The 27,680-nt window shown below is 43.7% G+C and overlaps 1 protein-coding gene across 3 annotated transcripts in view; it reads left to right on the top strand.

The window, feature by feature from the left end:
* XPO1 (exportin 1) overlaps nt 1-27,680 on the top strand; it is a 76,618-nt gene that overhangs the window by 44,490 nt on the left and 4,448 nt on the right. For all 3 annotated transcript variants that reach the window (XM_034764264.1, XM_034764265.1, XM_034764266.1), the window contains 9 exons: nt 8,116-8,313; nt 10,746-10,884; nt 15,915-16,096; nt 17,115-17,271; nt 17,453-17,616; nt 19,023-19,157; nt 20,031-20,214; nt 21,806-21,912; nt 22,380-22,574. In XM_034764264.1, coding sequence (XP_034620155.1) covers nt 8,116-8,313; nt 10,746-10,884; nt 15,915-16,096; nt 17,115-17,271; nt 17,453-17,616; nt 19,023-19,157; nt 20,031-20,214; nt 21,806-21,912; nt 22,380-22,574 — 1,461 coding nt within the window. The remainder of the gene's footprint in view (nt 1-8,115; nt 8,314-10,745; nt 10,885-15,914; nt 16,097-17,114; nt 17,272-17,452; nt 17,617-19,022; nt 19,158-20,030; nt 20,215-21,805; nt 21,913-22,379; nt 22,575-27,680) is intronic.

Raw genomic sequence — 27,680 nt, forward strand, 5'->3', positions numbered from 1 at the left:
TAGTGTCTTCTCTGTATTTATCATAACCACTGTAAAGTGATCCGTTTCAAACTTTCAGTATTAAACTAAGCAACCTAATCACAGAGGGCAGTATCCCATCATTATGTAATAACAGAGATATACATTGCAGTAATACATGCCATTGGGGTAATCTTTAGCGGTTAAAAGTGGCAGAACGCTAAGCCCTATTTACCATGCACTCTTGGTGACTATATTTGCATTGCAGTAGCACCTAGGGTATGTCTACACTGCATTTACACACTTGTGGCTGGTCCGTGCCTGTTGGCTCGGGCTAAGGGATCACTTAATTGCGGTGTAGACATTTGGCCTGGGGCTGCAGCCTCAGCTCTAGGACCATTCCACCTTGCAGAGTCCTAGAGCCCAGGCTGAATGTCTACACTGCAATTAAACAGCCCCGCAAGCCCCAGCCTGAGTCAGCCGGCACAGGCCAGCCATGGGTGTTTAATTGCCATGTAGACATATCCCTAGAGGTTGCAGTTAGAGATCAAGGCCTCATTATGCTAAATGCTGTACGTATGTAGTAGTAATCAAAGCTTAAAGTATTTCTACAATTCTGCTCCCTTTTCCTAGTTGCTACTGCATCCCTTTTTCCTCCTAGTCATGAAATAAAACTAGGAGCAGTGCAATGAAATGGAATAAAAGAAAATTTCAGTTGCAGTTGAGTAGGGTGTGAAACTGAAACCCTGGAAGATTTTATCAAACACTTAAAGGGCAAGCTATCTAAGCAGCAAGTATAGAACAGTTACAGTTGAGTCCCCTGAGTCTGTATTTGTAATGTAGACAGGTCCTTAGACTGGGGAATAATCTTGCAACAGAATTGTTAGCCCCATTTTTTCAATCATTTAAAACTGAACTGGGCAAGGTACTCATGAATATTTTGCAGAAAACTGTTCCGCACCATCAGAAGGATTAGAACAGTGGTTCTCAATTTGTTTTGGCCCATGGCCCACAAGAAACTTAAAGATGATTGTAGGATTTGAGTCATAGGATAGGTATCTTTAGTTGTGTGTTGCAAATCAGGGTTGTGCTGGGTGTCAGCTGTTCTGTGTTGCTGCTGCTGCTTCTGCCTCTCTCCTGCTCGGCCCTTTAAATAACTAAGTACATCTCTACCTCGATATAACGCTGTCCCTTGGGAGCCAAAAAATCTTACCGTGTTATAGGTGAAACCACGTTATATTGAACTTGCTTTGATCCACCGGAGTGCGCAGCCGTTCCCTCCCTCCCCCCCCCCCCCACACACACACACCTTAGTTATTTTTAGCACCACGGTGGATGCATATTAGCTGACATGGGTCTCCTACTACTTCGACTGTTGTCCCACGTTGTAGTGTGGTGGCCTTTTGAAATCTCCCTCAGGGCATTGCTTCTGGAAGCTGAACTAAGTACTCTGATCAGGGTCCAGAATATTGCAGCTGACAATGCTAGTGGGGGACACAGGGCAGACAGTGCAAAGTATCTTAAACTGATTCAGCATAGCTAGCATGAATACGCTGAATTGTTGTTAAATTGCTTCAGTACAGTGAGTTTAGTTGTAAAAGGTTCAAATCGTTAGTAATGACAAGGCCTCTCTTTGTGGTGGCTTTCGTAGCACAGTTTCTTCATTCTGACTTCCTAGTTCTGTCAGGTGCAACTGGTAAGACTATATAGATTTTGTTTTCTGCTTTAGAAAAAAAATCAGTATTCTGAGAGTCCAGGGCCCAGATTTTTGAAGGTATTTAGGTGTTGCTTGGTCATCAAGTGTTGATGGGATTTAGACTAAGTGCCTAAATCCCTGTTGAAAATGAGATTTAGGCTCTTAAATCAGGTGTTGCAACAATGAGCCGGCAAAGTCTGAATACCTTTTAAAAATGTGGACCTAAGTCCCTGGGATGCTTATAAAACACTTCAAATCCTATGCAGCTGCTTCAACTGGTTTTACAAAAGTTCTAAAAACTGGCAGAAGACTATGCTGTTGGAGTTTTAAGAACTGATTTATTCTTCAAGTGCTTGTTCATGTATTTTCCATGCTAGGTATGTGCATGCTGTGTGCACTGTTGCTGGAGATCTTTCCCTTAGTGGTATCTGTAGGGCTGGCTCTAATGCCCTCTAGAGTTGCACACGCATGCATTGGGATAAGGGGCGCCACCGGCTCCACATCCTCTTGATTCCTTCTTACCACCCATGATGGTTGCTGGAACGATCCTTTTTGCTGCGGCAAGTGGTTTGGACTTTTCTCCATTTATTCTTAGTGTAGATAGTCCTTAGAGTTAGCATATATAGTAGTGTAAATAGTTGTCTCTGTCATCAAGGGACTTTTTGTCCCAGAGGCTGGACATGCCCTGGTCCCTGGGCTTCAAACTCTGTTCCTCTTGCGGCAAGCCAATGTGAGGTGAGTGACCTGCACTTTAGCTGTAGTGTCTGGAGGAGTCTCGCATTAAAGATAAGTGCCAGATCTGCAGGGACTTCAGCCCTTGCACTGGAAAAAACTGTTCTTCAGCTGAATGTCCTTCTCTTGGAGATGGCCCTGAGACCAGTCTCGAAACCAAGCTGTTCCACATCGATGCTGAGCACTCCCTCAGCACAGTGCTCTTCCTGCCACCATTCTTCATCTCCGGTGCTGAGGAAGAAGCATAAGAAACAGCTCAGTGAGACCCATGCCAGGTCACTTATCCTCACCGAGCCACTGATGGCCTGCCAACTCCACGTAGAGCGCCTAGTCTGGTTCGGGACCCACCATAGGCTCCTGGAAGCAGCCATGGTGCTTAGGTGTCAGCTGCCTCCTTCGACACCGGAGGCGTTCCAAGTGACGAAGGACCTGTCTCCCCCAATTCCGCCAACCCCACAAGGATCTCCGGCAGCCAAGACAGCTGGGGACAGGAGAGAGCAGGAAGCGCCAAGCTCCTTGCCGGCACCGACCACCACAGCACTGTCTAGGAGCAAGACTTCCATGATCCTGGCACAGTGGTCACTGATCCACAGGCTTTTTAAAGGTGCATCAGGGCATTACACCAGTCTGAGTTCCAGATTCGTCCCCTGTCTTGTTGTTGGACCATCTTGTTGCCCTTCAGCCAAGTATGGTCATAGATAACATCGGACTGTTGGGTCCTCTGTTCAGTAACAGTTGGTTACACTCTCCAGTTTGTATCTACCCCTCCCTCCCATCCCCCACCCTGGTCCCTCTTCGGGGCCCTTCTCACCAGCAATTCCTCGCCGGGGAGATGCAATCTCTACTACTTGTGGGGGGCCTGCAGTCCGTTGGGGGGAGTAGCCCCTTCCCCTCTGGGTCTGTGGGCACCCAATCCGCCTCACTACGTCTCTGGGAGGCCACCTGGCGTGGGAAATCAGCGGGGCGATGGGAGACATGAGCGCAGGTCTGTGATCAGGGCCGAACGACAAACACATAGCCCAGCCCCTGGTCAGGGTGGGGCAGCAAAGAGTCTCTGGCTCAGGCCTGTGCTTGGGCTGGGTAGCCAAATAATCTGTTGGCCCAGGCCCTTAAATCAGGGCGAGGCAGTAGAGAGTCTGTGGGCTCAGGCCTGCACTCAGGCTGAGCCGCAAAACAGTCGGGCCTCCTAGCTCTGGTGGAGAACTGACAAGCACAGGCTTCTTGCCTCAGAGAGGGGGAGACTGCCACCCATGGGTTGGAGTGGCAGGGGGGACTCAGGCCCACCCACTCCACTGCACCCCGGCCCAGAGCCCTAGCAGAGGCAGAACAGTCTGCCACTGAGTCAGCGGGGATCCTAATCGTAACACACTGACTCACTTGCTGTCAGCACTGCAGTCAGACAGGGGTTGGCTACCCCTGGGTCACTTCCTAACTCCCCCTCAGGGTGTACCTGTCTCTGTAGAGGGTCGTCGGGAAAGAGGGCCTCTGTCAGGGCTGGCATCTCCTCCGTGTTCAGGTCTGTAAATGGTCCTGGCCAGTCCTCCTCTTCCTTGGGGTCTGTGGCAGCCTCCCAACTCAGGAGCTTGCAGGAGGCATCTGGCTCCTCTGGGGCCCCATCTGAGTTCTCCAGCCCACCTTTTATACTTCCTGTCCCACCCACTGACTTCCGGTGGGAGGGTTGAGCATGTCGTGGCTCCGCCCACCAAAGTTCAGTGAGGGACCCCTCCCCCTCTGGGTCTGTGGGCAGCCGGTCTGCTTCACTACAGGGCCAGAGAGGAAGTTCCTTTCTAATCTTGAAGGCCAAAGGGGGCCTAAGGCCCTTCTTGAACCTGCGTCACCTTAACAGATATCTCAAGAAACTAAAGTTCTGCATGGTCTCTCTGACCTCCATCATATCCTCCCTAGATCCAGGAGACTGGTACACCTCCCTCAATTTAATGGAGCTTACTTTCACATCTCTATCTTCCACAGTCACCAAAGATTTCTCAGGTTTGTACGGGGTCAAAGCCACTATCAATTCACTGCTTTCCCCTTTAGTCTATCGGCAGCCCCACAGTTCTTCACGAAGTGTATGACAGTAGTAGCAGCCTTCCTCATGCACCATGTGCAAGTCTATTCGTGCCTTGATGGCTGGCTGATCAAAAGTTAGTTGCATGATCAGGTACGGCACAGCATCAGTACAGTCCGGGCCACCTTCTGGTCACTGGGCCTGCTGATTAAACAAGCAAAAGTCAACTCTTGTCCCAGCTCAGAGAATAGAGTTAAACGGGGCAGTGCTTGACTCAACCCCAGCAGAATCTTCCTTCTGGAGGCCCAATTCCAAACTTATGTCGGACCTGATGTCCAACATCACATTCCACCAATAAGGACTGTTCAGGTCTACCTCAAACTATTGGGACACATGGCAGCATGTACTTACCTGGTACAGTATGCAAGGCTGCGCCTCCAACTCCTCCAGATGTGGCTGACATAAGTCTACTCCTTGAGTAGACACCATTTAGACTCACTGTCTCACCTACAGTCCTCGTTTCCCTGACCTAGTGGAGAGACCCAAAATCTGTAATGTTAGGGAGTACCCTTTGCTGATCCTCAACTGTCTGTAGCCTTAACCTCAGTTAAACCTAGGGTGGGGAGCCCACCTCAACAATTTCAGGACCCAGGGCCTCTGGTCCAAAGAAGAACTCTCCCTACATATAAATGTCTGGGAACTCAGGGCTTAGCTTGCCACAAGTTCATTCCCCAGACCTCAAGGAAAGTGGTGTCGGTCCTGACAGACAACATCACATCCATGTTTTACATCAACAAGCAGGAAGGTGCTTGATCTTCAGCCTGAAATGTACTGGCGGATCGCATCAGCAGAGCTTTTTTTCTCTCACCATGAGTGGTCTTTTTTCACCTGGAAGTCGTCAGGATCATCTTCCAGAGATAAGAGCCTCCCCAGTTGGGACTATTTGCTACCAGGCAGAAAAGGAAATGCCATCTGTACTGCTCGCTGTGCAGGCTCCCTCCCCAATGCCTTCCTGCTCTCGTGCGCAGGCCATCTACTATACAGACCTTTTCTCCAATCCCCTTGGTTCACAATGTTTTCCTAGAAATCAAATGAGACAAGGGAAGGGTTATCCTGATAGGATGCTGGCATTGATTTGGCATGCCTCTGGACCTCTCGGTGGCAGCACCACTCATGCTCCCACTCTGCCTGGACTTGATCTCACAAGACCATGGCAGGTTGCTTCACCTGAAACTTGCCTTACTGCACCTGACTGCATGGATGCTGAACCCCAAGGAACAGGGCTACCTACTTGGCCAAGTATAAATGTTTCTCTTGTTGGTCCTCCGAATAGAATCTCTCTCCATTCTGATCTTCTCTGCAGTCTGTCTTGGACTATTTGCTCCACCTAAAGCAGCAAGGTCTGGCTCTCTCATCTATTAAGGTTAATTCATTTCAGCCTTCCACCCACCAGTGAATGGCAGATCGGTGTTCTCCCACAAGATGACGGTCTATTTTCTCAAGGGATTGGAAAGACACTATTCTCAGGGTTGCAAACCAACCCCTCCCCCACCATGGAACTTAAACTTGGTCCTGTTGTGGCTCACGGTGTCCCCCCTTGAATTGTTAGCATCGTGCTCCAAAGCTCACTTTCCTGCTGGCTGTCCTCTCGGCCAGCAGGGTCTCTGAAATCAAAGTCCTTACGTCGCAACCATCTTAAATGGCGTTCTTCACTGACAAGTTCCAACTGCACCCCCATTCAGCCTTTCTACCAAAGATGATGTCACAAATCCATAACAATCAGGTCATTTTTCTACCTGTCTTCCCAAAACCTAACAAATCAACTAAGGAACATTGGCTTTGTACATTGGACCTTAGGCAGGCCCTCGCCTTTTTTTATTGAAAGGAGTAAGCCCTTCCACAAATCCAAACAACTCTGTAGCAATAGCGGAAAGGCTGAGAGGATTACCTGTGTTACCGCAAAGAATCTCATCCTGACTAACCACGTGTATTCGGGCTTGCTATGAGCAGGCGAACATCCTGCTTCCGGCCATTGTGACTGCTTATTCCACAATAGCCCAGGCTTCAGCAGCAGCATTTCTCGCACAGGTACAAGTCCAGGACATCAGCAGAGCCATGATCTGGTTGTTGGGTCGTACCTTCGACCCAACAGGCACAAGACGATGCCAGTTTCGGCAGATCAGTGGTACAGTCAGTATGTCCACGAACTCTGAGCCCACCTCCTGGGGTACTGTTTCTGAGTCGCCTAGCATGGAATGGACATGAGCAAGCTCTCAAAGAAGAAAAATGGTTACTAACCTTTTGTAACTGTTGTTCTTTGGGATGTGTTGCCGTGACCATTCCATGACCCACCCTCCTATGTCTGTCAGAGTTACCAGCAAAAAGGAACTGAGATGGTGCGGGGCTGGCAGCGCCTCTTATACCCGCACATATCCGCGTGACACCAGAGGGCGCTAGATCCAGCCCTATGGATACCATTAAGGGAAATATCTCTGGCAACAGTGCATGCAGCACGCACACGCCTAGCATGGAATGGACGTAAGTAACACATCTCTAAGAACAAGTTACGGGAAGGTTAGTAAATGTTCTTTGCCAATGTGAAGGCAAACATATAGTAGTAGTTCAACTAGTCTTTCCATTGCTACCCCATATTGTATCAAGGACCTTTTGAAATCTCTCAGTTCATTGCTTGTGGGAGCTATGCAAGGTTCTGTGCTACTCAGGTGGCATTGCAAATGAAACTATTTAGAACTGTGTTCATGTCGTTTTGAAACTGATTTGATGTAACTGTTGTGAACACGTTGCATTGTCTTAAATCAGTTCAGTTATGGATCACTTGATTCTCCTAGCATGCACAGCCTATGGGGACTACATCTAAAGATATTTCACTCCTTCCAGCTGATCTTGTCCACAGTTGGCTGGTGATACGGGATGTTGGGATCAGCTGAAGGGGAAGATTAGCCAAGAGAGCATTGAATGTTGGAGCGTGTAGCCCCAACTCATGATTCTATATCAGAAATATACCAAATAGATTCCTTTTAATGTTTTGGTGTGCATATTGGTCAGCACCATTGCAGTAAAGAGAAAAAGGAAGTTATAAATAAATAACTTTTATTTCCCTTCATGTGTCCTGATAGAAATTTTCATTGAGTGCAAATGAGGAATGTCTGCCTTTCCTCTGTCAGCAGTTTAAACATCTACCTTCTGTTAGCAGCAAAAGATGATGCACTCAACAAAGACTTCTTCAAAATGCTGAGCTCCACAACACTATGGTAGTGGTAATCTTGAGTAGCCAGATATTGGTATTGTCCTGCTGACAAACACCTTGCTTTAGGAGACTGTAAAACCACACTGTCTTGCAGAAACTGAAGAGATGGTTATCTTGATTAATCAAGAATTATACATGGAGATTCAATTATTTTGAGAAATTGTCACCTTTTAATCAGGTTATTGTAACTTTTCAAAAGTATAGGTGCATATGTTGGAAAAGTTCCCTGTGGTCATAGTCATGGCAGTTGATCATTTCTTGGGATGCTGACCTTTTAATTGTAATTATAACATATTGATTCATTTTGTTTCTAAACGTTATGGCAAAGATATATAAAAAATAAAGCTTTTCACTAAAACTATTCGGATAAATAAATCTTCAGCATCAAGGTATTATCCACAGAAAATACTGATTGACCAATAACTCAATTTTGTGTAAATCACATTTCTGTAGGCTCTTCATTATATGTTGCTGGTGTCAGAAGTCGAAGAAACTGAAATTTTTAAGATTTGTCTTGAATACTGGAATCATTTGGCTGCTGAACTGTATAGAGAGAGTCCATTTTCAACATCTGCTTCTCCATTGCTTTCGGGAAGTCAACATTTTGATGTTCCTCCCAGGAGACAGCTTTATCTGCCTGTTCTGTCAAAGGTAATGTTGGGGGAATTCATGTTTAATTGAATGCACCATAAGTAGGACTCCGTGTTGGTCACGGATACTGTGACTTTTGCGGCGGCCAGTGTGGCTAACCCTAGGGCTGCCCAAGCAGCTATCTCTGGGGCCAGCCACACGGGCTGCTGCTCAGACAGCCCAGGGCAGCGGTCCCGGGGCGGCCAGAGCAGCTGCTGCTTGGCAGACCCCGGCACTGGTCCCAGGGTGGCCAGAGCAGCTGTTGCTCAGCAGACCCTAGCAGCTGGTGCTGATGCACCCCCCCAGCAGTAAATTCCCCCCCCCCCCCCTAAGATTTAATCAGGGGTATTTATAGTATAAGTCATGGACAGGTCACGGGCAATAAACAAAAATTCTTTGCCCGTGACCTGTCTGATTTTTACTAAAAATACCTGTGACTAAATCATAGCCTTAGCCATAAGTTTACATACGTCCTTGTAGAAAAGGAAATCTGTACTTTGTATGACCAGTGCCTCAGTATAAGGGAATGTTTCTGACAACATTCGATTTTGGCTGGTGACTAGTTACTCCACCCCTTGAGCTATTAAATTGTGGCACACCTATATCTTGTTTGATACCTTGTGCATTAATACTTCAGAGTACATAGAGGGACACTACTCATTAGTTCAGTGGTCCCCAACCTTTTTCATCTGGCGGGTGCCAGACAACGAGCATCAGAGGACCGTGGCGGTGGACGAGCATCCGCCAAAATGCCGCCGACAAGCGGCAACGTCAATAGGCGCCACCGCCAAAATGCCGCCGACATTGTCAGCGACATTTTGGCGGATGCTCGTCCGCTGGCCAGTACGCTGGCACATTTAGACACCCCGGCGGGCGCCATGGCACCTGCGGGCACCGCATTGAGGACCCCTGCATTAGTTAGTCCATGCATCTAAACTTTTGTCAGTGGTAAAAATCACATAACCTCATTGCCCATATTTAATACAAACTAAATGGAAAAATTTGAATAAACATCTTGATTGAATGTGCCTTAAATAACTTAATGCAACATTAATGTTGATATCTTCCGATATCTCAGAAGTTTGGAAATTGAATTTTAACTTTCCAATACATTTTTTGGTCTGTTGGTGTGAGAGATGCCCAGTAGGCATGTCAAGTCCTCTAAGATTATCCTTGTCTGCTGGTTTAAGTCTCAAACACGTGGGGCCCGCGGGGTTCTTTTGTGCAGCCCGCTAAGCTCTACCCGTCTGCAGCCCCTCTACCTACCCTGTGGCGCCACGAGCCCCGCACCACTCCCTGAAGCGGCTGGATCTATGTCCCTGCAGCCCCAGGTGGGGGGGGGGGATGGAGGGGGAGTAGAGGACTCCGTGCTCTTGCTTCCAGGCACTGCCCCCCGCAGTTGGCCAGGAACGGGGAACTGCGGCCAGTGGGAGCATTGGGGGAGGTACCTGGAGGAGCAAGAGCAGCACATGGTGGCGCCGTCATCTTCCACCCCCCGCTCCCCTTCCCCCAGGACTCCGGCCGCTTCCTGGAGCGTGGCCAGGGCAGGCAGGCAGGGAGCCTGCCCTGGCCATGGTGCTGTCACCCTGCAGCCGCTCTAGGTAAGTGGGGCCGGAACCCGCACCCCAACTTCCTGTCCGGAGCCCCCTGCCACATCCCACACCCTCCTGCACCCCAGCTCCCTGTCCTGAGCCCCCTGCTGCACCCTGTACCCCGACCCCCGCCGCACCCCTCCTGCATCCCACACCCCAACTCCCTGCCCTGAGCCCCCTGCCGTACCCTGCACACCTCCTGCATGTCAACTTCCTGCCCTGAGCCCCCATCACACCCCGCACCCCTCCTGTGCCCCCTGGGGGCAGGGAGGGGGCAGAGTTGGGGTGAGGACTTCAGGGAAGGGGTTGAATGGGGGTGGGGCAGGGGCAGGCCCTCATGGAAGGGGTGGAGTGGGGGCGGGGCTGGGGGCAGCAAGGGGTGGGTGTCAGTGATGCAGCCCTCGGGCCAATGCACTAATCCTCATGCAGCTCTCATGGTCATTTGAGTTTGAGACCTCTGGTTTAAAGCATATATTTTGAAGTCCTGTTTGTATTTTGGTTAAAGTGTGTATGTGCTCTGCATTTCAAGGCCAAAATGTAGTCCTTATCTTAGTGAAAAGAGGAACCGTCAGTGGAAGAGACTATCTTTTGATTGCGTTATGCTGCCTTCCTTTTAGAACATTGTTTTTGGCATTCTTTGGAGTTAAAATAACTCCATTAGTAACTTCTTTTGTAACTAGACAAAAGTGTCTGTCTAAGGCTAAACCTATTGGAGACCATAAAGTCTTCTTTTTTTACTCTCCTAACAAATAAGTGCTTTGAAATATTTGACTGGTCAATTGACCATTACTCTTGAACTAGTCAAATGCCCAACCCTAAATTTGTTTTAATCTAAAACTGTTGATTCTTTGGTAAACATAGGTCCGGTTGTTAATGGTTAGCCGAATGGCTAAACCAGAAGAAGTGCTGGTTGTGGAAAATGATCAGGGGGAAGTCGTACGAGAATTCATGAAGGATACAGATTCCATAAACTTGTACAAGAATATGAGGGAGACTCTGGGTAAGTTAATGACTTATCTGACCTTATAAATATACACCAACAAAATATGAAATCCTTTGACTAAATGCTAGCTTACAATCTAATTTAGATAGAAAATGCAAGGAAGAATAACTACTGATCAGGATAAGTGGGGGAAGAAGGTATGAGGGAGAGGAATGCAAGAATGGGGAATGGAGTGCTACTCTAGGAAGACTATCCCCCGAGAAGTTGACTTAATTTTTGGAGTTTTTTCCTTGTCTTTTGTTTCTCTTGAAGTTTATCTATTAATTTATTATGGTCAGATGCAAACATTTTAAATAAGTAGCACCAGAAAAAAAGTTGTTAGTAAGTTAATGGAAAAATAAATGTATATAGGAGGGGGAAGAATCTTAGAGGCATTATCTATCTTAAAGGCATTTAATCATTAGGACCAAGCTCTGCAGTTAAAGCTCATTGGTAAAGGAAACTAAGGTCTTGTTTACATTACAGAATTTTGTTGGCAAAAGGCAGTTTTTGCAAACAAAATAGTGGAGATGTACACACTACAAAGCTACTTTTGGCAGCAAAACTCTCATTGTGTTGCCGACAAAATAAATCCAACTCGACGAGAGGCATAAAGTTTTTTGTGGCAAAATTAAAGTGACAATCTGTAGAGGCTGCCATTCATTCTAGCAATATAAATGGCTTCCCTCAGTATCCCACAGTGCCCACCGTGACTGCTCTGCTCGCTGTTTTGAACTCTGGTGCCCTGTAGGCATTCACCCTTCCACTTTCAGAAGTTCTGGGAACCTTTGACATTCCTCAGCATTGAGTATGGTTGCCAGGCGTCCGGTTTTTGACTGGAACGCATGGTCGAAAAGGGACCCTGGCAACTCCAGTCAGCACCACTGACCGGGCTGTTAAAAGTCCAGTCGGCAGCACAGCAGGGCTAAGACAAGCTCCCTACGGCTCCTGGAAGCAGCCAGCATGTCCCTGTGGCCCCTAGGTGCAGGGTTGTCCAGGGAGGCTCCGTGTGCTGCCCCCGCCCCAAGCACTAGCTGTGCAGCTCCCATTGGCCAGGACCGTGGCCAGTGGGAGTTGCAGGGATCGTGCCTGTGGATGAGGGCAGCGTGCAGAGCCTCACTGGCCGCCACTGTGCCTAAGAGTCAGATGACATGTCGCCGCTTCCGGGAACTGCCTCAAGTAAGCGCTGCCTGGAGCCCACACTGAATCCTCTCCCACAGCCCTGAGTCCTCTCCAGCACCAAACTTGCTTCCAGAGCCCACACCCCAACCCTCTTCCCCAGCCCAGAGACCCCTTCCACATTCCAAACCCTCAGCCTGGAGCCCTCACCCCCTCCTACACCCCAACCCCCTCCCCAGCCCGGTGAAAGTGAGTGAGGGTGGGGGAGAACGAGTGACTGGGGGGGGGGGTTGAAGGGGAAGGGGCGGGGCAAGGATGTTTGCTTTTCTGCTATCAGAAAGTTGGCAACCCAGCATGGAGAACTCTGAGCTGCTGAAGATGGCGCACCTGGTAGCTGAGGAGGCTATGGAAGACCTTGGAGGGAATCACAGAACCATTAATGTGGAATCAGCAGGCAGGCAGAGTGGGATGCTGCTGGGGGGAGGGTAAAAGACTGCTGTGCAGAACTATGGGCTGATGTGGGAGGGTGTCCCCCTCTCCCCCAGAATTGGTTGCTCAGGCTGCTGTCTGAACTTGGAGACAACATGCCCACACACTCTCCCCTAATACACATTCTTCCCCTCCACTCTCCCTGTCCCTCTCACTCCCCTCTGTCCCCCACATATGTTTCAGTTGAAAAGCAACTGGCAATCTAGTAGGATGCCCATGGAACGATGGGATTGAGAAACCTGCATCATATGATAATGTACCTGCCCCATGAAGCATTGCAAACCCTTCCCAAAGCACCCTGTGACCAGTTGCACAGTGGGATAGCTACCCACAGTGCATTGGTCTCTGTGTTGATGCAAGAGCTGCTAGTGTGGATGTACTCTGCCAACACAAGGAGCATAGTATGGATATGCAACCGCGGTTTAATTAAAACGGAATAATTTTTGTTGACAAAACTCTGGTGTAGACAAGGCCTAAACTACCTTGGGGCTGGACCAAGACTGGAAAGCCTATAGGACCTAAGAACCACCTCCAGTGTTGTCACTTTCCTTTGGCAGTACAAGGCACACTTTCTCTTAGCTATCAAATAAAACCAGACAGCACATCATAATTCTTCTAGAATTCCGTATTCTTTTTTTCCTTTGAGAAGGAACTACTCATGACATGAGAGTCCTGTTTAATGCATTGGTGGAAGGGGGCTCAGGTATCATGTGGTGATGAGTGCAGTAGAGGAGTCTGAATGAAAGAGTACAGCATAAGTACTCAATAGTTCTCATTTCATACATTACTTGGTGCCCATCTTTGTAGCTTTATGCTGTACCAAAATGTGTAGCTCTGGCCCTGGATGAAAGGGTTGGGTGCACAGCCCTGGCTCAAGGAGTGGCCTGGAGGGGGGAGACCCCACAGGGCACAGCCCACACTCTTGCCACAACTGCGAGGAGGGTGCATCGCCTCAGCTCCACCCCCACCACTGACAGCTGAAGCTGAAGTCACAGAGGTCCAGTAAAGACACTGAATCCCATGACTAAATCGTATCCATAATTATAGTAAATCATTCTAAATGATTAAGTTGAAACAAAATGTTTAGATTTTGATCAAACTGCATTTTTTGACAGAATACTGTTATGTCAGAATTTTCAACCAGCTCTACTGCTTAACCTGCTTTCTAATAATTTATTTGCTAGACTTCTCCTTATCCACTATACTCAGGAGCAACTGTGGCACCATTGATTTCCCCCCCCAAAAAAACTCACCTAGCAAGCTGGACACCGCTAGCTCCGCTCACTTTGGGGCAGTGCTGGGAGGCTCATTGTTCTTGTCTTCCTGAGCTGGGTTAGGAGACTATGCAATTTCCCAATCTGTGTATGTCACATGGGGGGAGGGGGAAAACAGCTCTGCTAAAATCTTAGTAAATACTCATTGAGCATGCACAGAAACATTTTTTTCCTAAGCTAGCTGGAAACTTCATGGAGATCTGCATAATGACATGTTGGTTTTAAATTTTATCTTCAGCTGTGTTTTGAGTTATTTTTGAGCAGCCCCAGCGCTTTCAAGCTAAAATAGGTATAGCAAAGTATCAAGATGTTTGCTGAACAAATATACAAAATACTTCATTTACTCCTCCAATGTATAATTTAAAAAAAATCTAAATATGTTTACTAAAGGAAATTCAGAAAAATTAAAAACCCAACTTTGGGTTATTAGAATACAAAATGTGCATTTATTAGTCATGAATAATTCTGGCAAGCATTGTGAACCACCATATTTAAAACAGTCTGAGCAAAATATCTGTAGGAGTTGTGAATATTATCATATCCTTTGACTTTGAACACACGGTAGAATACCTGATCAGTGTGTTTTACATACCTAAGAAACAGTAGTCTTCAGCATTTGTTCTAGGTATGTAATATATCTACTCTTCTGCTTGGTATCTTCATCTGTTCAGTGATGGTTCTTCACCTTCCAGTTTGGTCATTGAATGCTAGCCAGGTACTGTGTTCATCTTGTATATTCCTAGACCAAAAAAACTTAATGTTGAAAGTGTGTATCAGTAACTTGAGGATTAAAAAAAATTACACTGGTGTAAACCATAGAAATACAGAGTTAAAGATATACTTGATAGAAATCGAAACATAAGGCACCCAACTCTGCTACATCATGGAATAAATATAGGATTATGAGTAAGGCATTTTAATGGTGGTTGTCCCAGATGATTTTAGTCTGTTTAATGTACACTTTTTCCTTCCTCCCCCTCTTCCCCCCCCCCCCTGACATTACAGGCAGAGTTAAGCTGCTTGGGTGCCTTAGTGCTTAGTTTTGAGACAACCATCATATCCCTGTAATATTTTTTTTTTTTACATTTGTTACTGATACGTATGCTCAACCTCAACTCTATCTTGATGTAGTTTGTTTCTGGGAAAAAAAACAAATAGAAAATAAAATAAAAAATAGAATTTCATACAGGAACACTAAACAAGAAACATTGTTACCCTGCAATATAATGTAAAGATACGTGTCAACCTTAAGTCACGTTTTTTATTTTAACTGTAGATTTACTGGTACACCAAAATAGCCAGAGTGCACCAGCTAGTTAAACTGGGTTTAGAGCGGCCAGAGCAGTACAAAGCAGCCAAAGCATATTGGTGAATCTGGCCTTCAAGTTGCAACTGACTTACTGATGTAGTGGACAGTCAATGAGACCATTGCTGTGTAAAATTGAGGGTGGGAGAGCTCTGTCTCTGACGTCCTGAAGTGTCTGTGTGCAACTGGAGCTCAGGCAGCACTGCTGTGAGGGGCTTTTCACCATGAGGCCCAAGGTAACATGCGTCCACAGAATCTTTAAAGAACAGTGACAGTTGCATCAAGTAATCTACCAGTGGGAACTCCATCTCCATTATAGCACTGAGTCATTACAGCCAATAGAATTGTTGTATGCAAACTAACGAGGGAGATGGGTTGATTTACCACTTAGTCACATTGGCCTCACTTAGGGGTTACCTGAGCCTATGTAATCTTAACAATTAGATACAACCATTGTTAGTAATTTAGCTTAATAGCAGTCTAAGTTCTCCAAATACGGTTTATGAACAATATTTCAATTAACGTTAACTATATAGAAAGTGTGAACTATTTGCATTATATTGTTTAGGACAAAGAAAAAACTTGACTTAGACATTAAATTTTTATAGGACCCTGTTTTTAATTATTTTTAACTCATAAACTAACATTTACTTAAAGCTTTCAAAAGTTCACACTGGACTGTAACTTTAGGAAGGATATGCTGTAGTTTTCATGCAAAACATATGTTTTGTATGAAAACTACATATGTATGAAATAGAACTCAGTCTCTGCTATGGAGTTGTAACCAGCACCTCCATAATGTATTGTGGCTACTTAAAAAGTGGATTTGTAACATGTTAAAATGTAATTGTTTCTTTTAGTTTATCTTACGCATCTGGATTATGCAGATACTGAACGAATAATGACAGAAAAACTTCACAATCAAGTGAATGGAACAGAATGGTCATGGAAGAATTTGAATACTCTGTGTTGGGCTATTGGGTCAATCAGTGGAGCAATGCATGAAGAGGATGAAAAACGATTTCTTGTTACAGTAATTAAGGTATAATGTCATAAAACTAGTGGGTTCCTCACATTCACGCCAGAACAGCTGGTAGGTTCAAAAAGTGCAATGGCGATTTCTTTTAAATTCTTTGAAGATATTAATATTTGCTGCACGTTTTTATTGAACTACACTGTAGAAAAAAGCAAACTGACTAGTCAGGATATATTACATTTATATAAAATCATATGAAAAGGAGTCTTGCCTATTATGCCTATAAAGGAAATTAATCCAGATAAGTTTTGCACGGGGTTAATTCAGAAGTAGTTAAGTTTATCATGCATTTCTTTCCTTTAAGGTTGTAACCTTCTCTACTATGGTCAGTGAGAGAAGAATAGCATTTTTACCATATACAATTTAGATTTATTAGAATTCTAGTTTTATCAATAGATGTGTGGCAGAGTGGAAAACCTGTCAAAACTAAGGCTCTGCTTGGTAAAAATTCAAGATTCCTTAGAAAAGAGGCATTTCTTACCATGTTTTAAAAATTCACACAGTAATTCATATTAAATTATTTCTTTTGATTATCATTTCTTTTACACTCACCAATATAGACTAGTTGGTAGCCAGTCCCTTATGCTATAGGAAGAAATTAAGACTGCTTGGTTTTTATTAAATAGATTTCACAAACTGCTTGCCTTCATTTGGTACAAAACACTGAGGATTGCTTACACTTTTACATCCATGCCTGAAGTGAATTTAAGTTCATGTGACAACTCTTAATAAGCTGTATTTAAAATAATTTCTGGGTAGAAAACTGCTTTCTTGTCCTTCCAGAAAGTTTTATTAAATCTCTGTAATTCTAATAGCCTAACTTTAATCTACATTGTTCAAATGCATTGAAACAACTATGAAGCTTGATTTGGTGATCTTTTTGGTATTTGTCAGGTATTGCCAAACTACAGTTTTAGCATTGGTTATCATAGTACTATAAATTTTGCCCCATCACAGTTCTAAGAAAATACAAACATTAAACATGAAAAGGAAGATAAGTACAGGGTTTTTTTTCCCCTTGCAGGATCTTCTGGGACTCTGTGAACAAAAGCGAGGGAAAGATAACAAAGCTATTATTGCATCAAATATCATGTATATAGTAGGTCAATATCCACGGTTCTTGAGAGCTCACTGGAAATTTTTGAAGACAGTAGTCAACAAGCTATTTGAATTCATGCATGGTAAATATGTTTGATGTTTCATCACTTTTTTGCTTACCAACACTTAAATTTTTGGGGACCTAAATATTCAAATATTACTTTCATATTGGAGCTACTGATTGCGTGTGTGTGTGTGTGTGTGTACACCTATAGAATCTTTGTAAAGAGCATAAAAGTCACACATAATTATATTTTAACTTAGAAACCCATGATGGTGTCCAGGATATGGCTTGTGATACCTTCATAAAAATAGCACAGAAATGCCGCCGACACTTTGTTCAGGTTCAAGTGGGAGAAGTCATGCCATTCATTGATGAGATCCTGAACAATATTAATACAATCATTTGTGATCTTCAGCCACAGCAGGTATGTCAAATTCAGCAATTTACGTAATGATACGTAGTGGCTCTGGCTAATATATAAAAGCCATGGTGAAATGGTGGTGGTGCTTTCTAGGAGACTTGAATTTTGTTTCCTAGTCTTGCTGGTAGGGCATAATCCTGTGGCACTAGAAGAATGCTTATGTCATTGTGTGGGGGGTTAGTTAATGTCCTTCAGCAGATTTTGTTCTTCCTCCTCTCCAGGAGATGATGTGGGTTTAATGGGTTCCCATTTATTTCTTTAACAAGAATTAAGTTCTGGTTGAACAATTTTTGGGATAAACATTTTAACATTTCCCACCTAATTGTTTTTATTTGTTAATGGTTTTAACATGGCATAAGTAGTATCCCACTAACAGCATGCAACTACTGAAATGTTCAAGAATACAGGTACATATTATGCCAAATGGGAACCATAGTTTGATAAAACTAGAGACAAACACAAACTTACTGTATATGTTGTAGCAGTGGTACTTGCAACTTTCTCTGTGGGTAAAATGGTTTAGCATCTGGGGAAGATCTACTTTAGGGAGTGGTGGTAGCCACTCCATAGTTGAAAGATATAATTAGCTTCCCATTGTAATTAGGATACATTTGGAGGGTGATTACAAAAAAAGAAATTGGAGGGAGACGTACTAAAAAAGAATTAGGTGGCATGAAGCTGAGCTGCCTGGTCTTGCAATGTGTAGCTCTGTGAGGGATGCAGAATAAGGATGGGGAAGACAGACTGATAGAATGTGAAAGGAAGATGAAGGTGATGCAAAGGAGTGGGGATATGGAAGGAGAGGAGGGAGGTAAATGGGGTGCATGGAGAAGGACTGAATAAAATACTTTTACCCATGTTAAGTGTTTTATCTAAACAGTTTTTAAATGTTTCAGAATTTCAATATTTGTTTCCCCATTCCCTCTCCATTTTCCCCTACAGTACAGTACACTACACCATTATCCCAGCAACGTATAGCTTACTGAGTCAGTAGGACAAGTACCTTACTTTGATAGACCTCATAGGATTTGTTAAAACAGGCCTTCCTCTGTGCTGTACACCTGATACCCCAGTTTGATATAAACCTTGTTATTTAAAAAAAAAAAAAAACTGGGAACCTGCAAACAAACCCAATGAAAGAATCTGAAGTTAGAAAATGTTTTAATGGCGTCCAGCAAACATCCAAAAATAGTCAATTTTGATGTTTGGTGTAAAGTGTGTGTTGGGAATGTTTTTAGACTCAGTTAAAACATATTTTCTGCTTCAACTCTTTATGGACAACTTTTAAAAATTGTGCATATACCACTAGAGATTTAGGAATGACTGCATAACAAAGTGGTGTGTTTGAACATTAGGTCTTAATTCTGAAAACTTTCCTTCCTATCTCACTTGTTTCTCGTTCAAATCAGGTGCATACATTCTATGAAGCTGTTGGATACATGATTGGGGCACAGACTGACCAAACTGTACAGGAGCATCTGATAGAAAAATACATGTTGCTCCCTAATCAAGTGTGGGACAGCATAATCCAGCAGGCAACAAAAGTAAGAGCACTATGGAAATGTTAACTTCTAATATTTTATGTTCAGCTAGAGAGATCCTGCTGAACGTTTGGTTTTTAATAAAGTTTAATTTTGTGCTTAATCTGGCATTGTATGGACTAATTCTGGAGGTACCTGGCCAAACATTTGGGTAGTAGGATAAATTGGCATGATAGTAAAAAGTATTATGAAAATGGGGGAGGGGAATAAAAGGGAAGTGTGGGGGGTGGTTCTTTTTTTTTTCATAGTCTTTTAAAGAATTTTTAGCAGCATATTTCTTGTAGTAATATAAAATGGTGCTTATCTGTTTGAGGGCTTAATTTGTGTCTTCAAAAGAGATCTACTTTTTTTCCCCCTGTTCACGTGCCCCACACGTTTACTGTAACACTACTCCAGGTAGGAGGGTTGTCTTTTCCTCCAGCCATTGCTAATAGCTATGCACTGAAGAGCAATCCTCCCTTTTGTGAAGGAAAGCAGATCCCTGCTGTGACAAGAACAAGCTTTGTTCTCTACCTTATACTGCCATTGGACCATTGTTTCTTCTCACTTTTTTTTTCGCCCTCTCATGTGTCTCTTCTTCCATTCCCCCGTCCTTATGTTCTTCCTTCTTTTAGGGTTATACTTGTACTGTTGCTCATGTACATGATACTTCTCCAGAAAAGCAATATTAAGTAATCCCGATTTCATCCCATTGTTGCTCTTGCCATCACTGTGCCATGAGCCACAGCAGCAGTATAGGTGCTGTCTCCTGCAGTGGGATAGTCTTAACACATTGCTAGGATAACTGTTTGACTGAATTTTTATTTTATAAAAAAATTACCAGAAGCTCAGTTTTGTTCAGTTAATGAGACTAACTTAATTACTATTCTTCAATAGAATGTTGATATTCTAAAGGATCCTGAAACAGTTAAACAGCTGGGTAGCATTCTGAAAACAAATGTAAGAGCATGTAAAGCTGTCGGACACCCCTTTGTGATACAGCTTGGAAGAATTTATTTAGATATGCTGAATGTGTACAAGTGCCTAAGTGAAAATATTTCCGCAGCTATTCAGGCTAATGGTAAGAATTTCCGTGTTTTTTCTAACAAAATGGGAATAATACCATCTACTCTTACTACCACCTTCTAATCAATAAATAACCAAGTGCTTATTATATTGGCCTTTCAGATTAATAAGAGCTGTATTGGCCTTTATATTCAGATAAACTTCTGTCGTCTCTTGATGGAAAAAGAGATGATACTGTTAAACTAAGAATAAGAAAAATTGTGGGGTTGTAAAATTACAAAAAGTAAATATTTTTCTGTGGAAGTGAAAACTCATCCCAAATTTTGTAATAAAAGCCACAACACACACTTGAAAATGTGGCTTATTGTAGTTTCTTTAAATCAGAGCCAAGAATTCCCTTTTCATTCTTCAGTTATCCTGTTTGAAAAGTGCTAATATATTAAGCTAATATTTTGCTGCTACATAAGTCTTGTCTTCTGAATAAATGATTTGTACTGAAATTCACGGCCTAGACTTTATAAATCAAAGGTTATTGCTGGAAAGAAATTAACAGTTGCATAGCATTTTTGTCAAAACAAAAATACAAATATTACATATAAGGTGCTTTCTCTCAAAGGAGGTGGGTTGGGGAGGGTGTTTACAGTAGTTTGGGAACAGGTCTTGCTTTCCCATTGGTGCGCCATAGGACGTTCTAATAGAGCAATTAAAGGCTTTTCCATCTCTGCTGTACCAATCAGTGCTACCCATATGCTGGTATTTGGGAATGTACATATTCATCACATAATACAGGTAGAACTTGCACAGATGACTAGTGAGAATAGAGTTGTACTACTTGATATTTATAGAGTTGCTGTATGATTGACCTCTGTGAAACCTTCAATACCAGAGAGTATATCTTTGATTCTATGCAGCTCCAAAGACCAGCAGTTGTCCTTGCCAAGAAATGTGTAGTTATGAAGTTCAGAAATTAGTGCTAGGTACTACTTGAAGCTCTCTGTAGTTTAGAGGTGCAGTGCTGGATTTGCAACTACTGGGTAATCCCACAGTTTGGATCACACCTGTCTCAGGACTTAACATGGCTCTAACAAATGTCTCTAGGATTGTAAAGCAAGACCCACTCCAGTCAGTTGTAGATAGTGTGGAGGTCCTGCAAACTCTGGACAGATGATGGAGGAGAGGGCAACTAACTGGCCAGTCATGTACATCTGCTCCTAAACAGAGTGTTTCATAGTATGTATAAGTTGGAATGTGTAATGTGTAAAAATCACAGCTGGAGGCTGTTTTGAGCATGTCTGCCCTGCCAGTGGTAGTATACTGTAGCAGATTAGCAGTTATATTGCACGTTCATAATCCTTTTGACTTGCTCTTGTGACATCATATGCCACGGACAGGACAAAAGGAAGGAGACCAAAATAAGTGGGGCATTGAGTGAAAAGGAAGGGAGATTAGAACTGATGTAATATTTCCCAATTGAGCGACTACTTGGTGCATAGGATAGGCACGTACAAAGAGTGTGAGCTGCTAAATGAAGAGTAGGATGGACAACAACTTGGCATAAAACTTCGGTGTAAAAAGTCAGTTTTCGTATATTCAGATATCAACAAACCCTTTTAACTGAGTTGTAATAAAATTTAAAACCTTTTCAGGTGAAATGGTTACTAAACAACCTCTGATTAGAAGTATGAGGACAGTAAAAAGGGAAACTCTAAAACTAATTTCTGGTTGGGTGAGCAGGTCCAACGATCCTCAGATGGTAAGTGGATTTTTAAAGTAACTAGCAATATTCATAAATAAGACACTCTGGGAGAAATCTGCAATCTTTACAACAGAAAAAAAGTATAATTGAGACACTCTGCATTTGTCATAGCAACTCATTTTCAGGAGGTCCATAAAACACATGTAATACACACTCTAGGACTCAAGTCAGAGTGAGATTTACGTAATTAAAGTGATATTGCAACAATTTTATGAGCTATAGCCAAGAGGATTTAATAGATCTGGATCTACATGATCAATAATCTAAAACAGTGATTACTAGGGTAGAAATAATTCTAAAGGAGTCACTGTATATATTTGGCAAGCTCCTTTTAAAAAATGCATTTAGGACCTAAATTATTTGTAGGTATCTAAAATATCTCATACTCTGCTACAAAGCATTCATTATGCAATTATTGTAGGCAATCTTTTAGATATCTAACAATGTTCTGCTTTCTTTACCAGGTAGCTGAAAACTTTGTTCCTCCTTTGTTGGATGCAGTTCTCATTGATTACCAGAGAAATGTTCCAGCTGCTAGAGAACCTGAAGTACTCAGTACAATGGCTATCATTGTAAATAAATTGGGGGGACACATTACTGCTGAAATACCTCAGATATTTGATGCTGTTTTTGAATGCACGTTAAATATGATCAATAAGGCAAGTACATTAATCTTTTGTGTTTGGATACCTACAGTCTCCATAATACATCGCATAAAACCAACCAACCAAATAAGATATCCCAAGCAGAGAATCAGACATTCCACAAAGCCCACTAGGGAGTTGGCTGTTGCTACTGATTATACAGATATGACCGTGATAGGTGATATTACAGCATTTCCCTAAGTATAGGAGCCAAGGACTATATTCACAAAGAAACTTAGGATATGTCTATACAGCAGTGTAAACCTAGGGTTGGTGGGACTTGCGTCAGCTGACCGGTGTCAGGGAACCCTGGGCTTCAGCATCTACACTGCATTTTAACCCTACATTCAGAATTTTCCGACCTGTGCTTGACCCTAGGGCTCTGGCGCCCATGTTGCAGCACACAGACACTATCCTAGAGTGCCTAGCACATCCACCACCTTGTGTCAAAATTCTAGCACTGGGAATGTGGTGCATTGTGGGGAAAACTCTACTTCCCACCCTGTTTCCCAACTGTGATGGTGCTATTAATGAGATTCAGGTGCCCATAAGGAGCACGTGAGTATTTAAACTGCATAATAAATTCCTTTGGTGGCAGTCTCAGTAGAATGACTGCAGTCTCAGAAGACTTTATACTGAATTACCATCTAGTCTGAAAATAGGGCTCTCCAGCTCTAGGTTGAGTCACATTGGCAGGAAAATGCCCATGTGCACCTGTTCTAACAATAATTAGAACATCAGTCTCCATGACTGTCAAACTATTAAAATGAAACTTTATAATTCTTATATTTTAAAATGGTATGTTCAGTTAAGGAGTTTTTGGTTGATTGGTTTATTTTGAAATGACATAAAAGGTAGTTTTCAGAGGAAAATTACACATGCACCCCATCCTGGCTGTTGCTCGCTGCAGAGCGATGAAGTGCATCCCCAGGAATTGGGGTGCAGTGTGCTCCAGCACTCCCCCGGGGATTCCTTATTCCTGTCCCTGCCACACCCTGGGAGGCAGGGATAAGGGATCCCTGAGGGAAGTTTTTTGGTCTGGCTCCCACTCACTGCCCTCATCGTGCATGCTGCCTGGGCACCAGGGGCAAGGGACAGAGAGCGGACTCAGACCAAGCAGCTGCCCTGCAGGGAGGGGCAGCAGCAGAGCTCCTGGCTCAACGCAGGTAGGGGAGGGCTAAACCCCAGCATCCTGGAAGCCAGAAGCTGCCTCCTGCCTGTCACCTTTGCTCCCTGCAAGCTCCACACAGCAGCGAGAAGGAGCCAGAGTAGGAACTGCCACCACTGTGAGAAGAGCAGGAACAGGAAGCACGCTCAGCCAGGCAGTAATGGCACTTGCAGCCACTGCGCTGGCTGTTTGCAATGCTTCTGCTCTGCCACTGGGAACTCTGGGATACATCTGGAGGACTTCTGGGAGCCAATAAAGCCAGGGCCACGTGCACACAGGAAAGCAATAGGGCTTGGCCCCTAGGTCCTCCCTCCAGTCTTGCAAGATCCTGGGATCCTAGGTCCAAGCCCTAGGTTAGCACAATTGATGTGTGGATGCAAGGGGGGAGTTACGCTAGAGCCTGGGTTCAAGCCCAGGCTTACATTGCTGTATAGACTTACCCTTAGGCATGATGCTGAGTGTCCTCATGCATCATTTTTAGGTGCCTAGAAAATCACTGGTATTCACAAAGCCGGAGTTAGGTGCCTTGGCTCCCATTACAATGAATGGGGAGAGATAGGCCCCTCAGAATGAGATTCACAAAAGCCAGGAGGCTCCTCCTAAGGTAGCCAGTGGGAGGTGTTAAACTGAGGGATGTGTCTTTGCCTTGTCCCTGTTGGAGATAGGTGCCTGGGTCCAGGCTGTGGTGAGGCACCTTCCTCTGCTTGGGATTCTCAGCTGCAAACCCTCTCTTGGTGTTAGGTGCCTATGCTGTTTTTGTAAGCGGGGGGAGGGCCTCCCTCAATTTTTCTCACTTGGTATCTAGGAGATCCCCAGTTCAGGTCCTCCCATCACCATCTGACGGGGAGAAGGGATTTGAACAGGCATCTGCCACTTTTCAGATATATGCCATAGTGACTCAGCTATAAGATATTCTGATGTGAATGCTCCCTCAGTCTCTCCTGTGAAGGTGTTCCACTGTGGAGCGAGGGGACTGGATGCTCAGTCTCCTACCTCCTGTGAGTGCTCTAACCACCAGTCTATAGAGTCATTCTTATACTTCTACACTCGTCAGCCCAATGGTGAAGCTGTTGCACTGTGCGTAAATATTGAAAAGAATCGTTGGGCCAGAGAGAGCAAGCATGAGTGTGTCTATAGCAGGGGTCGGCAACCTTTCAGAAGTGGTGTGCCGAGTCTTCATTTATTCACTCTAATTTAAGGTTTCGCGTGCCAGTAATACATTTTAATGTTTTTAGAAGGTCTCTGTCTATAAGTTTATAATCTATAACTAAACTATTGTTGTATGTAAAGTAAATAAGGTTTTTAAAATGTTTAAGAAGCTTCATTTAAAATTAAATTAAAATGCAGAGCCTCCCGGACTGGTGGCCAGGACCCAGGCAGTGTGAGTGCCACTGAAAATCAGCTTGCGTGCCACCTTCAGCACGAATGCCAGAGGTTGCCTACCCCTGGTCTATAGCCTGGTGATTAGAGTACTCGAGAGATAGGGAGACTTAGGATCCAGGTCTCCTGCTCCACAGTGGAACACTGTCATCAGGAGAGACTAAAGAAGCCCCTATATCGGAATACCTTATTGCCTACTGGCTAGATCACTCACTTAAGTGACAATTCTTGTTCAAATCCCTTCTCCCTGTCAGTGGGAAGAGAGTGGCTTGAACCAGTGGTCTCTCACATCTCAGGTAAGTACCCTAACCAGTGGGCTAAAAGTTATGAGGGAGGGTCTCCTCTCCCCAACTACTGGCTGTTTTTATGTAAGCTTTGTGCATTGCTCTGGGTCTTAGGCATCCGGACTTCTAGCATGAGGCTATACAACACATGCTCAGAGACAGAAACATAGGCACCTAGGGAATATTTACTGCAATAATTCAAGTGCCAAATGATTTCAGGTGCCTACAGGGTTCAGGGGTCATTAACTGGGGTTTTATGAATCAGTGGGGCCTGATTCTCAGACTTAAGGGCATAAGTGCTTTTGTGAATCCAGCCCCAAATGTCAACACATTGGGGTTCTCAATTTTTTCATAGTGACCCACATCTGAATAGTGTCTTGTAGACCACCTTCCCTCCTTTTTGAAATTATTTAACATTCCTGTAGCAATCGCAGCAAGTGCTTATGTGGTAAAGAAATTAGGACAGTATTGATTTTAAGTCCCTAATGAGCTTACTTTTTTTGAACATAGGTGCCTTAATGTGGATTTACGCATCTCACTTTTAGCCTCCAAAGACTGAAATTTTTGATTAATGATCTGGCTTTTTGAAAGGGAACTTGCCATTAAGAGCTTATAAGTCTGTACAGCAGGAAGCTGGTGGGAGTCAGCCTTGTGACATTTTAGGTTCCTGTAGATCACAGTTGGGAACCACTGTATTAAACTTCCAAAGACTTCTAAATAAGAACTACTTGTTAGTCCTCCCTTTTTGGAAGCTAAGAAAAACAACTTAGAGCAGTTATATGGTAAAATATCTTGTGTGATTAAATCCTTCTGGTATAACCTGCAGTGATATGTACATAATTTCATAACATTTGAAGTATGTCAGAGTGAGAAGCACTATTAGAAAGGTAGTATACAAGTAAGAAATAGCCAGAACTAATTCCCAAAATATTAACACCAGAGTTGGTGCTGTTTCTGAGCCACACACTGTTACCTCTACTTTGTGGATTGTGACAAGTCTTATGTTACTAATGAAAACTTCTTGTTAAAAGCAACTAAGGTTTTGATACTCATGGAACTGGAATATTGTCCCAGCTCTTCCTTCAGCTGTCAGATGCACAAGACTCCAGTCATAATTTTGTAATGACTAGCCCTTGAATCTTTGTGAAAAGTGATACCCCATTGTGAGAAAATACAGTAATTCATTGTATGAGAGACAGATTGTTAACCTACTTCTAGGAGTCTTGTTTATTTAGTAGCTTATAAACATGAGAGCTTTTTTAAAGAGGAAAAACATACTTTGGAGTCATGCTGTCTTCAGACTTGTACCCAGATCTGTTTCTAGAATATTGCCTGAACATTTCTCCAAATGTTTTTAAATTATAACTGTGTTTATCATGTTCTTACAAACTGTTCCAAAGTCCTTTTATTTGGCTTTATGGTTTTCATACTTCTCTAAGTATGCAGGAAAAGATTGTGTGGTTTGGAGTTAACAATTAGGCCTAAATGTCTGTCCCCTTTTTTCAACCCTTGCTATCCTGATAGGCAATAAGAAGAAAAATTCAGAGAAACTTGTTTCATCTTGTGGGAGGAAGTGTGTGTGTGGGGGTGAGGGGGGGGGGGGGGCGGGGGGTAGAGTTTCCAAACTCTGTAGAGCCTGAGCATCAGTGTAATCAGGTTTCATCCATGTGGAATCCAGAGCACCTTGGAAGAGATTCTGCTCTTCTACTCTACTCTGGTCTCCCCAATGGCATTTACCATTGTCTTCCTCCTGCACCCTTCTCCTTGTCTTCACGCATACTAGTGAACAATGTAGCTTCCACCAGATTTGAAGGGAGCATGCTATGTAAAGCAACTGCCTTGTGGCTACACCAAACATGTAACCTCACAAAATAGTAGTGGTTGTATGGTGGGACTCTAATGGGCTCCTGGTGCTATAAGGCAAGCATATTGTGAAACTACCCTTCCCCCTTCTGCTGCAACCTTTCTGCCCCTTTTCTGTGATGCAAAGTGTCTGACTCTTATACTGTTGTATACAAACGTAAGTGGTATGTGAATGGCTTGCACAGTTCTTACATGTTAACTAGAAGAACTCTGGCTTGACTGATTCAATTTGATTAACTCATCAGAACATAAGGTTATCAGACTTTAAGTTAAAAAGCATTGCAGTGAGTCCATATACTGTTCTGAAATTGTTAATATTTCCTTTTATAATAATTTTTTAAAAGGAAAAAGGCTGTCCTGGGTTGGAAAGCTGCTGTTCTTTCTGCTACTGGGTTAGATTTTTGTTATGGTGATAGCTTGTGATGT

The sequence above is a fragment of the Trachemys scripta genome, chromosome 3 (assembly GCF_013100865.1).
Source record: "Trachemys scripta elegans isolate TJP31775 chromosome 3, CAS_Tse_1.0, whole genome shotgun sequence".
NCBI lineage: Eukaryota > Metazoa > Chordata > Testudines > Emydidae > Trachemys > Trachemys scripta.